The sequence below is a fragment of the Buteo buteo genome, chromosome 19 (assembly GCF_964188355.1).
Source record: "Buteo buteo chromosome 19, bButBut1.hap1.1, whole genome shotgun sequence".
Lineage (NCBI taxonomy): Eukaryota > Metazoa > Chordata > Aves > Accipitriformes > Accipitridae > Buteo > Buteo buteo.
The window spans coordinates 13,807,580-13,822,188 of NC_134189.1; the positions used below are offsets into that span (position 1 = coordinate 13,807,580).

Here is a 14,609-nt window from a genome sequence, read left to right on the forward strand (position 1 = left end):
TCCTGAGTCCGGATGGAGACCAAAGGGGGCCACTTTCTGCCGCTTTAGGGTCTGCCCTACTCAGCCTTCTGCCACCCTTGTGGCTGCCTCCAGTCCTTCTTGTCCAAATACCTCTTTCATCTCAGGTCTTCAGGTTCTCTAGCTGGGAGGAGAGGTAGCATGAGCAAATCATGTCCGTCGGGTGGTCTCTGTATGAAAACACAGCCCCAGAGCTGGATGCAGCTACTGTGTGTTTGGGGAAAGGGGGGGCTGGGGGACCTGTGTCATGTCTCTGCCAGGTGGCTCGGGCTTGACTCCACAGCAGTTAACCCCCTGGATCAAATTGCCCTTTGCACCGTGCTGTGAAGACATTTCAGACCCCCTCATAATTGTGCTCCAGACTGAGTGACGCGAAACATCCCCCCTCCACTGCACATTCCAGATTAAAACCTCACACAAAACACAGGTATCCCCAGTTCTTTTTAACAGAATAAAAAAAAGGGAGGAAAAACCCCACAATGGGAACAGGTTTAAAGATTGAAATATATACTATGTGCTGAAAGAGGTGGGCAAGAAAGAATTACATGCGATGCATTTGCACAACAAATGTAAGCAAGGAGCCAAGGTACTGAGGGTAAGGGAATGGACTGGCAACAAAATCCTTGAAATGTTACTGTGAATGCTAAAAGAGCTGAGTTTCAATGAAGCCCCATAGCCAAAGTTACCCAAAGCCTTGGGGATATCTGAATGGATTGATCTTTCTTAACTGCTGTGGTCCAACCTGAAGCCCTCCTTTTTTGCACACCTACAGTTAGGGAGGTGGGGATGCAGGCTGTTTCTCAGTTTGCACCTTTCTCCGAACTAAGGCACACTCTAAGGAAGAATTGATCCCCAGCAGTAAAGCAGGCTGGCCCTCGTCCCGTCTGACCCTCTAAGGCCCTAAAAATGGTTAAAGCCCATCTATTGCTAGAGGACTCTTGGGAAGCCGCAGTCACTACACATGGCAATGCCCTGTTCAAGGAGGGACCCAAGGAAGGCTACACCGCTGGAGTGAGGCACCTCCATGCAGTTCAGGTTCACATTTAAACACGTGTGATCAGGATGAGAGAGTTTTGGCGATCTGACCAACCCTAAGATGGATACCTTCAGCAGAAGTGAAGTCACTAGGCTAGTCACAAATGCAAACAGAGCCCTGTAGGGTCGAGTCCCACCTTTCTGAGGGCTTCATCTGAAGATCACCTCAGACCTGTACAGTTTGAAACCCCCAGTGATTTCTGTGCTGTAATCCCAAGCAGCATCACTCACTGGTGGCTCCAGACACTGGGCCACATCACATCACAGTTCCTGATGCAAAGTCAGTAAATGGTTGAGCGCACAACAGGCTTTTCCTAGGGAGGCAGGAACAAGCTGGACACAACAGGTAAACTGGTCCCAGCAAGCATTTGGCAAACAGAAGGTCTAGCCCTGCTGATGTTGTGGGTAATGAGGATGGAGGACTACAGGTAAATGAAAGGCCATCAGTGGGTCAAGCCCTCAAGAGACCATGTGCAGGAAGAGCTGAAACCTTTCCACTGCAGCAGAAAAGGAATGGACATGGGTCAACTTGTATTGAGGAACTCAGCTCCTCCCACCCTGGTTCTGTAATGATTAGCTTCACCTTGGCAGCAAAGAGTCTCACTTAAGGGAGAACCAACTCATGGCAAATAAAAGATCTTCCTCCAGCCACATATAGCAAAGCTGAAAGATCAGGGGGCTCAGAGGGACTGGGCTTTTGGTCAGTGGTTAGCAGCCATTCTACCTGTTTACAGCAGTTTCCCTCAGCAGCGTTACAAATAAGGCATTTCCCAAGTCAGCATTTATAATCTGACCAGTGCCTACCCCGGGGACTTTAGACCAAGCTCTGTATGCAACATTCATAGAGGAGGAAGAAAGGTGCCTCTACTCTGGCACCTCCTCCAGTATAAAGCTCATCCCAGGACCAAACCTGCATCAAGGCCCAGGAAAGGCCAGCCTGCAAAGACCAGCTGCTGCTGGTGCTTCAGGGGAAGGTGTGGGGTGTGTGGGCAGAGAGAGCTGGAGTGGAGGCAGCTGTGGCTGAAAAGGGCTAGGAGGTGGGGGACTCAACCCCCTTGGTTAGTGAGGTGTGTGACTGGGTTCTCGCTTTTTGCTTTCTGTGGTTTGCATTGCTGGCTTCTGCAATGTCAACACCTTTGGTTTGTTGTGGTTTTATCTGGTTTTGGTTGTGCGGTTTGTAGTGTGGGGTTTGTATTTTTTTTCCCTGCGATAACTAGAGATGAACTTGCAGCCTGTGAAATGTGAGCAATTTAACCTGGGATGCACGGGCTGCGCAGCTTGATCCACCTCTGTAGTAAGTATATTTGCCTCCTGCTAAGGTGTTTTAACCAAGGTCAGTGGAAATAAACACTACAGCCAGGCAGCTTGAGACAATTAGCAGAAAACATAAAGACAGCCAATTTGCCCAAGCTGGTCAGATCAGGAAACAACAGTCCTTGCAAGCCTGCAGCTCAGAGGAGGGAGATGTCTTTCAGCAGGAACTTTTGTAAATTCTCCCCTGGCTGATGCAAACCAGCATAATTGTACTGAAGTCAGAGAGAGGTGCTGGTTGATCCTGGCCGCTTCCTTGGGGTATGCATGCCGAAGGATTTTGCTGAATTTACTTAGCATCCTGATTAAGACTTCTTTTTTTTTAATCTCCCTGCAGCTAATTCTTCTCCTGATTTTTTGATGATGTTAAAAAAGGGAATCTGCTTGTCCAGACGCTATTTATTGTGTAGTTGCTGCAATACTTTTTTGCCAAAGAGCTGGAAACTACAAAGGTCCAAGTGCACACAATGGATATCCGCAGTGTTAGAGTGGTTCTCCACCAAGGTGAAAATCTCTCTGACAGGCTGAATAAGGGCACATTTGCACTCTGAGTTAGGTGACAAAGGCTGGTGGTGGAACCCCCTGAAATTAAAAGGTGTTTCCTATAAATGCAGAGGCCTGTGTTAACATGTCCCAGTGCAGGGGGAGAGTTTTAATTAAGCTGGATCTGGGAAGCCAGGGTGTTCTTTCTCAGCTGAAAAGTGTTTTGGTGTCCTTGTGACCAGAGGACAGGAAAAGATTTTGGAGTAAAAAAAACTGTTGGCAACTGAGGCACCTATTTTTTGGCTTTATGATCACTGTGCAACCAGGCTTAAATGTTCTGGGAGCAAGTTCCATCAGCTTGTTTCCAGCCATGGTGGGTCCTGAAATAGCAGACATCAGACCTATGACTGGTTCTTCGACCTAGCAGTGCTATTTTGGCAGCAGGCCCAGGGTTAAACATAACAAGAGTCATTTTCAGTCCTTGCTCTCCTGAAGGTCAGTGGCCCAAATGGTTGGATGTTTGTCTTAGCTGTTTCCGGACAAGGTCTGCATTTTGTAATGATAAGGCGAAATTCAGAGATCCTCACGTTGGCAATCTCCCGCTAACTCTAATTAGAAAGCATGTTTTTCCTGAATAAGGATGTCAGGATTCGGTCACTGGCAATTTTTAATTGTTTTGACTATTTTGAGTGGGGTGTTCTTTTGTTGTTGCTATAAATGCTCCCTGTTCCCTTTTACCTCCAGCCCATGCCTTTCACAGGATAGTGCGGCTCATTCTTAGCGTTAAGACTAGCTTACCAGAATTGCCCATTGCCAGCTGAGACTTTGAGGTTCACTCATCTGCTCAGGTCACATGGAAGAAGCAGTCTCCCTCTTAGCAATAAGCCTGGCTTGCTCTGGCTTGCCAAATGCCTTCTGAGATGAGTCTCCTCCCCTCTAAAGCTCCCTCAGAAAGCTATCAGAGAGGTCAGCCACAAATTGGTCCCATTTTTTCTGCCAGACATCTTTGGCCTTGGCTTTCTCATCTGGTAGCATGGCACTGTATCTGTGAGGAGGAGAAAAGTCAGTATCAGACAGGAGACAAGGGGGCAGCTATTTCAAGATCAGTGGCCAAAACAAAAAGGCAGGAAGCAGCAACAGATTAACCCTTGCAGGATGCGCCTACACCACACAGAGTAACACAGTGTAAAGAGCCTTGAGCTCCTGCTGGCTGGGCTCCCGCTGGGGTGAGAAGCATCATGGCCATATCAACAGCTACTGAGTCCTGCACCATGAGGACAAACAGCTCAGTCTGCAAAAGCTGGTGATTCACTGGGCGGCACTCGGTGACTAGTACAGAAGAGACAGCGCTGCTGTTGCTTTCAGATGTCCCCTGGGCTTGGTCCAAATCGGTAGGACATAAGAGTATTTGTTGTCTCTCTGGCCAAGCGGGGACTTGGGATTGGCATGAGGACTGGCACAGGATTTGGCAAACAGATGAGATTCTAGGAATGTGCAGAAAGACCCTGGGCACTGTATCCAAACTATTTTGGGACACATATAGATGGCCAGATAAACAGAAAAAGTGGTTAAACACACCCAAACTACATGCTGGTAAATTATTTTCCTGTGTTTCCCCAGTGGGCCATGGCAAACATGAGAGCAAGTCAAATTTGGGCAGAAATAGACAGGTGATACAAAATCATAACATTTCTCCCATATGCAGAACCAGGTGCTGGAGGAAACTTTGCAAAGGATGGAAAAGGGGGGGAATAAACTGAGACACTGAGTTAGAGAAAGGCGCTCAAGGGCATGGGCAGAGGGGCTTCTGCAGTCCCTGTGTCCTGCCCTTGGAGGAGACACATAGAGGAGACTTTGGATTAACAGAAGCCCAGTTCATGTAGCAGAGGAGACTCTGGGGCCAAACCCAAAATACAGTGGGTTTCCAGGGAGCAAGCTGATAGTCCCCTTAGCATTATTATATCTAGATGAGAGAGCTGAGGAACTTACTTTATGGAGTTGAGTGCAAGTTGTTTTAAGGTCCTCAGGTCAGCATTCATCCCTCCGATGGCCATGAACACCTCGTAGAAGTCATAGGAGATGCCCTTTGCCCCAAAGATAGCGGGATCATCAGGACTGATCACAATGGGGTGCCCTTCAGCCATGAGGCTGGCTGCAGGGTGGCTCCGCAAGTCACCTACCAAGAGCAGGACCTTGATGGGGAAGGGTGGGGGACAACATGACCTTGGGTTATTGCTGTAGCTGCGTTTGCATTACAGCACCCATCACACCGCATATAGTTGCCTGTGCCAGCAGGTAGTCATCAACGAGGAAGAGCCTCTAGAGGGCTGTTCAGGGTGTGTTAGGCGTTCTGCTCTGAACTGCTGCAGGAGGAGCCTACTTGTCTGCACTGACTATATAAGGAGATTCGTTTCTTAAATTAATCATCTAAATCAAGGCCAGTGGGGTGAATATCTTCTGCTTATTTATAACAATTTGACTGTGAGCGTTTCAGGAAAAGTCTTTTGGTTACGTATTTGCTATGACACTTAGCTGAGGGCATTTGGGGCTGGTATCAGGGTTGTCTCCCTCAAGGCTCACACTGGTACATCTTCACCCCAGAGCATCCTTTCTGCTGTGCCCAGGGGACAATGCACACCACGCTAATATGTTGCAAAAGAGTTCCCCCTGGTTATGAATTCTACAAAACCAAAAGGACTCCCAGTTGCTACCCCAGCTTCTAAGCCTCTGGCCCTCCTGGCTTTGAAGTATTTTCCATTATATCTCTTTAGGCACCTCCCTGGCTCTGGGCCTCATCTCCTCTAGGGAGGACTGCCTTCCCAGGTTTCTCTGGGTGGCAATTTAAATGATTTTGAGCTGGCTGGCATTACAAGCCTTATACATACACAGAGTGTGCCTACATAGCAGACTGCAGTGTAATGTAGTGCAAAGGACACTGAGCCAGCCTGGGTGCAACAAAACATCTAGCTGTCCCCCAGCTCCCTGTGGCTCCTAGCTGCTATGGTAAATCCCATTCCAGTGTTCCAGCGCCAAGACCTAAGCTTTTAACAACATACCTGGTTGGAGATGGGACAGACTTCTACAGGAACATCCCTCTTCAGAGACAAACTTTTGGCTACTGGGTGTTTAATGAGGGCAAGTCCATGGCCAATCCGACTGGTATTCAGTAGCAATGCATCCAGCACATTATTGTCTACAGAGGTCCCCTGCCAGTCTGAGCAGACAGGTAAGAATCACTGCAATGCTGTGAGGAAATATATCTTCTCAAACTGCTAGATGATTTTGTTAATAAATGTCCCAGTTGCAAGGTGAGAGGGTTGCTCATGCTCTGAGCTCCCACTTTGCATTTTCAGTGAAACAAGGATCCAAATCTGCCCAGGACATTGCCCAGCATAGAGACACCCACTCATCTCACCTGGCTTTAGATGTCCGCAGTATAGCTCTTACCGCTAAGCTAATCATGCTGGTCTCCATTCATAGTCAATGGAGAGAAGTAATAATTTCTGGGGAATAGCCTGTGCATTAGGATGAGATGTACTTTGCCTTAGAAGTGCTTGTTACTGTCCATGTCTATAAAAGGAGCCTGGGGTAACTAGTTCAGATGTAGACATCTCTGTAGATGTCAACATGCAATAAGCACAACACACAAGTTAGACACAACTGTCATGCATGGTTAGGATAAATCCCACCCATAAGGACTCAATAATATATTGCCAATAATAATACATTGCCCCAGGAATGAAGGGTAACTATCAGTTACTTTGATGAGTGTTTTCAGTTAAGACTCGAGGCTGGCTCTGATATTCCTTCACTTTAAAATGTAAAATAATGGCTGAGGAATTCTTTTGCCGCTGTGGATGGGAGGTGAGCACTGCTCTGAGGAGGAAAAGGCTACTAGCAATAACTCTTGCAGCACAACTCCATGTCACACAGGGGGCAAAGATGCTTAGCAACGTGACGCCTACAGTCAAGAGCAGGGAGCAGGTAGGGGAGGTGCCATATAGGAATGCTACAGCAACAAGCTGATACGAGGAGAAGCATAGGGAAAACCGATTATATACACGTGTATACACATACACATCATCTTGATACAGCCAGGCTTGCTGCTTCCGTGCTTTGCAAGACTTCACCTCTTGCCTCTGCAAGTAATAACAGGCCTTGAGTCCTCATGCTTACCAGTCTCTCCAGCATGGAAAAAGTATGGCAAGTTGACCCCCAGGGAATGCGGAATGGTCAGGGCATCCTTCAGGTCCCATAAAGAGTGACCTTCATCCTCATTACCAACCTGGGGGAAGGAGGAAACGTATTTTTGAACATGCTCTGGAAGATGGTGGGACTTACAGCTATGTATCACTGAGGTGCCAACTGTACTGAAATTACAATGCTGTGGGGCAGGGAGCTGATTCTGTCAGGTGATTTTGTCAATTACCCTTAACAAAATCCTTAGCTGGAGGATTTGCGACCCATTTACACTGATTTCAGTACAGCAGCAGAGGATCTGGCTGTGGTATAAAACATATGCCATATTATACATGTAGTTATATTGCATGTCTAGGGGTTAACGCGAAGCCACAGAAGAAATACAGTTACCAGGTCGAAGCCTGCTAGGGTGTCTGGGAAGCGGGCTCTGAGTGCCATGGCAGTGACGATGGCTTCTTTAATCTGGGAAACATTCAGCATCCTAAAGAGCAAGAGAGAGAAAGCAGTACAGAGGCTCACTCCCATGGGCCTGCCTTCTTTGGGTTTGAGTTGTGAAACGGGGCCCCCAGGGGTATTTCCAAAATGCAAGTTGCTCCTGAATCTGACAACCAGCTTCAGGTCTCCAGAGTAACAGCAGTAGAAAATTGATGTTATGAAAGGAAACCCCTGAATGACCAGGAAATGCCTGGCTAGACCCTGCTGTCACTTGAGTTGAGGCATGCTTGTCTGACTCACTGGCTTTCCCATCTACCAAGCAGGGAACACAACAGCATGGAGAGAAAGGTTTAAATATTTCTTTTTTCCTCTTGACTGTTTTGCGGGGAAGTGGGGCAGTAGCTGCATTTCAAGAGAATTTTAAATTTAGATTTCTTCCAGCCCTATCGGACTTAGACATCACAGCATATTTTGCAGACAGACTCTGTCCATACCCAAGCTGGCCAAAGGCAAGCCAGCTCTGAACTGGAAACGGCATTGTGCCGAGCCGGAGTGAGTAAGTGCTGCTGAGACGTCTGTTATATTTGCTCAGGATCACCTCACATGACTTCATGGCATCTGGCTGACTTGGAGAACAGCCTTGTGCCTGCCTGCAAACAGCAGCACAAACATACCATACAAAGGCTGCCGGGAGAACGGCGTTTGCAGGATCCCGTGAGGACCTTTGCAATACCGAGTGCCCATACTCGGGCACTGCTGTCACTGCTTCAGTTTCCACAGAGAGGGGGAGTACGTCCAGGCTCAGGAAGAAAGCATGCACGGCTTGGGCACACATGCTCGCAGACAGCCCTTCCCTTGCTCGTTCCCGCACCCAGTGCTCACAGACGGTTGTCTCCCCAGCGCACGCCATGAGCTAACCCTGGTCACTTTGCACGTACGCAGACTTATATAGATGATTTCTCATCCTCAGCCTTTTACACGTGCCAGGGAATGCTTCGGGAGTCAACATCCCAGGTCTGACGATGCATGCAGGCATTGCTGACCAACTGTGGCACTTCAGCTCAGCCCTCAGCATCGCTTCTCCTGGCCTGGACCCCCCTCCGCTGCCACCTCCAAAGCAGCACAGCCAGCCACACACAGGCACTCTTAGCCCCGCTCAGCCTCTACCTGTGTGCTGTAAATATAATCTTGGCTCCAAGAAAGTCAGGGTGCTCCTTCACAAATTGCCTAGTCACTTCCCGGTAGGTTGCCACGGACCATGATTTGTTATGCTGGGTGCCATCCAGTTCATACACCTGCAGGGCGAAAAGAACATGGCAAGCAAAAGTTGGAAGAGGTGTTTTATTGAGGGGTGGGAGAAATGAACTGAAAAAAGCCTTGGGAGAAGCAATGTGCTGCGGTCCTGGCAACAGGGCAGAAAAAAGCAGTTAAATCTGTGCAGAACATTTTCTTCTTGAAGCCTTTACCAGCTGGCAAGAACCAAGGAGTGGTTTTCCTCCCTCCTATGTGATATAAGAAAGAAGTTTCTCCATGTTCAGCTATGGCAAGCAAGTGCCCTTAAGTACCCAGAGGAGACCATGACCTCTTACTCATGTCTGTATCAAATGCTGGAGCATTTTGTCCAGCCGTCTGGCGGCTCACACACACTCTCTGTGCCTTGCGGTGTCAGTCCGTCAGCCAAGGCAGCCTCAAGGCATGTGAGGGCTGAGCCCCATAAGCTACCAGCTGGGCTGGGCTTCTGCTCCCCTCTGCCAGAGGTTTGCTCCATGACCTTGAGTCAGTTGTTTAGTCTTGCAGCGCTTTCCCAGTTCTCTGGCTGCAAACTGGGAAAAATAATCCTTTTGGCATGCTCTATCTCATCAACTTACTCTGCGAGTTCCTCACCGCCAGGACTATATGCAGGGCTTTTGCCCTGCTTTCAGCAGGGGTGTAGACCCCGCATGCCCCAGTTGATACCAACCCACAAAGGCCCCGTCTGGGGTCGCTCACAAACAGTGGCTGAAATCACTCTGTTCTCACCCTTGTCACCTTTCTTTTGTCTTCCACCCTTCTCCTCCACCCTTCACCTGATCCACTCCACCTTCTCGCTTCCCCGCCGGTGCCGGCCCTGCGGCGATGCCCCTCGCTAAGCCCCTGCGCCCCGTCACGCTGTGGTGTCCCCCCCTTGCAGGCACCAGCAGCTGTGGGGCGGCCGCAGATGCTCAGAGGAAATATTCCCCTGCTGCCGCCCGTGGGAATGTGAGACTTTACACAGCTGAATTTGCAAACACAGCTGGGTTTGGGGTGCTTTTCCACAATGTTTGCTGTTTCGCACTAAATCCTGACTTTCATTTACTTTACTTCAGGGGCCACTTCTGGCGGGCTTTCCTGCAAGGCGAGCTTTTGCAGGGCGTCAGCACTGTTGTCTAAGCCTTGTAGAGGATCTCCAAGCCACACGAGCATCTCGCTATTCCCGTCACACCCTGCTCACCTCGACTTTCAGGGCAAAGCGTTTCCCTTCCCTCGCGTCCCCGCTCCAGCCTAGCTGGCGCTTCCCTGCCTGCGCTGCCCGTCGGGGCTGGCAGCCCAGCGTGCTCGCAGCCGTCGCAGGGCTACCTGGGCTGCAGGCAGCTTGCCCGCCTGTACCTCACAGCACGCCGAGCTGCCGGGTGCGAGCAAGCCTGGGGGCTCTGGAGGCTCCCACGCCTGGAGCCAGCATTAGGGGCTAGATGGGAAGCACATCTTCCCTGCCAAGCCTCTCTTCAAAAGACATTACAACCATGTCTAAGGGCTGCCGGTAAATGCAGGGTATTTTCCAGTCAGGCCCACGCACTCGTAACATCACAGATATTCTTGGCCCGGAAACCTGTGTGACCTGGGGGGATGCCAGCACTTGCACTGTCTCACAGGACAGGAATTTTGACATTGCTGTTATTTTCTCTTTCCAGGTACCCCAAAGACAGATGGTGACTGAGTTCAGAGCAACTGGCTCATGACCAACCCCCAGCAAAGTAAGATACATACAAGCTTTGTGGTCTTTGTGGTCTCCCCCTCTTTTTTTTTTTTTTTCTTTTCAATACACCCTTCTCATCTCAGGCACGACAGAGCGTCAGCGTGCAGCCCTGACACTGAGCCTTATTTTGCTATGGGACCAGCCCGAGCCGCAACAGGGTAGGGTTAGCAGCCCGACCCCCCAGCTGTTGGGGAGGAGGCATGCACGAAGCCAGATCAGCCTCCAAATTTGTCACAGCACCTGCCTGTCTGCTGACAGGGGCTGCAGAGGCCTTCCCAGGAGCAGCGGTGGTTGCTGGGGTGCAGACATTCATCTGCAGCTGGCTGGAGCCTACCAGCCATTGCACGCAAGGGCAATGATTTAAGGAATTTGGTGGCAGGCACATTGAGGAGTGGGGCCACCAGCAGGACATCAGCATGGCGGCTCCATCCGCTGGGCTCTGTGGTGCCAGCGGCAACCTGCTACCTGCGTCCCCCTGCACAAGCCACCGGCACCACCTGGTCCTTCAGGTGCTGCTGGATGGACCTTGCACAGCAGCTTCATTCCCGTTGCAAGGGACTGCTAAGAACATGGAGGTAGGTGGTGTAGTGAGGAGCAGCGGCCCCAGTTCATTTGTTTTGGTAAGGCATCTGCTTCTCTGACAGAGCTCCCACCGCTTGGAGCTGCTCTGGAGAACTGTATGGAAAAGGTCTATCTGCAGTGTCGAAATTGCCACTAGGAAAGTGGGAACCGTTACAGCCGAAGAACAGTGGTGGGGTCTGCTGGTACTTGGGAAGGCATTGGGGCAGCGTGGGATTGTAGGACAATCTGACCAGCTCCAGGTGAAATGCAGGGAGAAAGGCCACAGATTTTACTGTTAGTGGCAATGAAAGGAGCAGTTCATACTTCACATACATAGCCAAAATTTAAGTTGTCTGCAAACTGTGGAAGACTGTGCTTTGCCAATCGATTTACTAGCCCGTTCAGAGAAATCATTCTGAAATAAGCTGTGGATTTAAAATAATGTAACTATTCCAGAATAAGTCTCTATTCAAGATGGGAAATTGTTCCAGAAGAGCTGCCACAGAACAGGTGATTCTGGTGCAGACAAAGCTGAGACACGTCTTCCCAACCAGCAGGATTTTGCCACAGCTCCCAGTCAGACTGTACAATGTAGTTTTGTGCTGTTGCCACAGTAGGTATCTTCCTTAGCCATGAAGAACAAAGCATCTCTCGCTCTCAAGCCCTTGCCTATGCAAATCTCCAACAAAGACTTTTGAATATGATCAAGGTTTTCCAGCATCCTTAGAAGGGCAGGTATGCAAACATCCAAAAACTAAATTCAAGATAGGGCTTGAGAAAAGTTATGGAGAAGTAAGGATTTAAAAGAATACTAGAGAAGCCAAAAAATACATACCGGAGGCAGGAGAGCTCTTATCTCAACATACTGTACGTTATCTTCATAGAGCTCCAGCAGCCCCTGGTAGAAATAGGCCTTGAACACAGGTGCATAGCAGATAAGTCCAGAGGCAATGAGAAAGACTTCTTCAAATCTTTTCCAAATGAAAGTCTGAGAAGGGTATGCCAGCTCAGGGGCATCTGTCACCAGGGTCAAGTTTCTCAGCAAGCTGTAGAAAAGGGTAAAGAGAAGAGGAAGAATTAGAAGAACAAACAAGACAACTGGCTTTCAGCATGCAAAAAGCTGCTGGCTGGCAGCTGGGTGTTCAGTACAGGAGGAAATAGGTTTCCTCCAAGATAGGTGTGAGTTTATTGTCAGAGACCAAGCTTTGCGGATGTGACACTCTCCCACCCATGCTCTGGGGTGCAGCAGGGCAGCGGCTGTGCTGAAGGAGGCACGTGTTCTTTGGGCAAGACCAAGAAAAGGTGCAAAGTCATTCCTGCCACAATAGGGGCCCAAGATCTAACTCAGAGCCTGTTGGCACTGCAATAAAACGGGTGTAACAATGACTGGTGCAACTAGGAAGCATTCAGGTCATTTTTCTGCCACCTATATTTACTCCTCTAATGGCTGGTACAGCTAATAGCTGACAGGTAAAAAGTCATATGCTACACGTTGAGCTACAAGCAGGGTAAGACTAAGTGTTCAAAACCTGCCCCTTCCTTTTTAGAGGGCAAAATCTTGAGGAGTAATAGAGTTACAAAAGCAAGTTTGATGTTTTTATATCATAAGAATTGCACTCTGCTACCCAGGGGTATCCTTAATCTGAAGGTAGGCTAGTACATTACTCCTGCAGACAATATATTCTCCCAAACCTCTTCAATACATTTAAAAAGTTACAGCACCCAGCCCTCTGTTCACCACCTAAAGGCAGACTGAGTCTCCAGGAGATGCCATGTACTGGGCCACCATCAACTTGTTTACTAAGCCTGCAACTTGCCCTGGTACTTTCATATTGTCAAACTATGTCATCTAATATAAGCAGAGGGAAAAGGACTGTGAATCAGAAAACCTTCCCCACCACCACCATGGAACAAACCTGATATCCTGCCTGCCTTGCTGATAACTTCTTCAGATTGTCTGCTGGGAAACAACTGATAAGAATCACAGGTCCTGGCTTTTCCTTAGCGGGACAGAAACGTATTTATTTCCTCCATAGACTCAGCTGGCGTATAAACCTCTTTCAGAAATCCAGAGAGGTGGCGGGTAGTTTTATCAAGCAGAGTTTAAGGGAGCCAGTAATTGCAAGGTTATCTATCTGGTTGTGGGTGGCAGCTTGCATTTAGGACAGGGTGAGCGTCCATGCTGCAATGCTGTCCTCTCTCTGACAAGCTGATAGCCTTCATCCTGCCCGAAGCCTTGCCTCTGGCAACAGCTCTCCTTCCTCCGCTGGTGGCCACGTGAAGAAGAGTTCATAATAAATTTCTCAGGCTGGTGGGCAAAGTCTAAATGGCAATACAGGGGTCATTAACTTCATTCCTGAGTGGACAAACTGAAGCCATTGCAGCAAGCTACAGAGCCAGTTGCTTGCAGGCAGGTGGGCTTACCGGTCTGGCCAGGACTGATGCTTATCTAGTGTCAGGGGCTAAGCAGGTTCAGATAGAAATACCTTCAACCATGCTTCATCTTTCATCCGAGTATATTCTTTCACCCCTCAATGACAGCTACTGATCTTTAGTAAAGTTTTGTGTTTGATGTCTTGGCCCCCATCCTCTTGCATTACTCTGCTCTGTTATATGGGAGGTATGGGTTTGATTTGTGCTCTTATTATCTTCTTCCAGGAGGCTTCTGTGGATGGAATTAAAAACCTCCCTCCTACAGATGTAAAATGTGATCTGGTCCAAACTCATAAACTGAGACAATCCAGGCAGGGACATCCCTTTTGAGTCCATCCAGCCTGTAAAACGGAGCCTGTTCCCCCAGCATTTGCCTGCTGTTTCACTCTCTGAGGACCCTCTTCCAGTGGCTGCAGTTTCATTTCTTCTTTGCTCGGTTAATTTCTTTGCCGGGAACAATTTTAGAAGCAAAACGGTACATAAAGAGATGCTCGTACCACGGTAAGGATGAGATTTTAAATGCTCAACAGTCATGAAAATTCAGAGTTAAGGTTTCCACAGCAACTTCAGCTCTGCCCTCCTGCGCATTACAATAGGGGCTTTGGTGCCGTTATCACAGGACACTGGGCAACACCAGCTACTGTTCAGTAATCCATGCAACCAAAGGGACCGAGCTGGACCACGGCAGGGGCGGTTGGCGTTTTGGGCGGGCAGTGGGGAGCACGCAGCAGCGGGAGACACCACAGCGTCACCCTAGGAACCAGGAATGCAGGAGCCAGGTGCACGTTGAAGGCGCTGATCCAGCTGCCGGAGCTGTGGTGGAGGCCAGCCGCCGGCGGAAAGGGTGTGCTGCGGCTCAACGGTGAGGGGAGAGGAGGTTTCGTGTGGGAAGAGCTGGGGAAAAGAGATTTTTCCGCTCCCCTCCTGGCCGAAGGGCAGCTCCCTGCCAGCGCCGCGCTCCGGTGGAGAGCACCTGCCCGAAGCCCAGAGCTGAGCGGGGCTGTTCCCACCAGCCCTGCAAGCACCGAGGGAAAAACCTCCCCATGGATCAAAAGGCTGTGCAAGCCTGTTCTCGCCACCCCGCGCAGCTTCAATTCAGATAAGGACGGGTGGTTAGCTGGGCTCCCACCGCTTTCTCCCC

The 14,609-nt window shown here is 49.4% G+C and overlaps 1 protein-coding gene across 2 annotated transcripts in view; it reads right to left on the minus strand.

Moving 5' to 3' along the window:
• Positions 1–495: 495 nt before the first annotated feature.
• The window catches only part of ADA2 (adenosine deaminase 2), a 32,873-nt gene continuing 18,759 nt past the window's right edge, over positions 496–14,609 (minus strand). For both annotated transcript variants that reach the window (XM_075051218.1, XM_075051217.1), the window contains exons 4-10: positions 11,871–12,081; positions 8,650–8,777; positions 7,438–7,528; positions 7,024–7,132; positions 5,904–6,061; positions 4,837–5,039; positions 496–3,892 (exon numbers count right to left, since the gene is read on the minus strand). In XM_075051218.1, the coding sequence (XP_074907319.1) occupies positions 3,784–3,892; positions 4,837–5,039; positions 5,904–6,061; positions 7,024–7,132; positions 7,438–7,528; positions 8,650–8,777; positions 11,871–12,081 (1,009 nt within the window). In that variant the 3' untranslated portion in view covers positions 496–3,783. The remainder of the gene's footprint in view (positions 3,893–4,836; positions 5,040–5,903; positions 6,062–7,023; positions 7,133–7,437; positions 7,529–8,649; positions 8,778–11,870; positions 12,082–14,609) is intronic.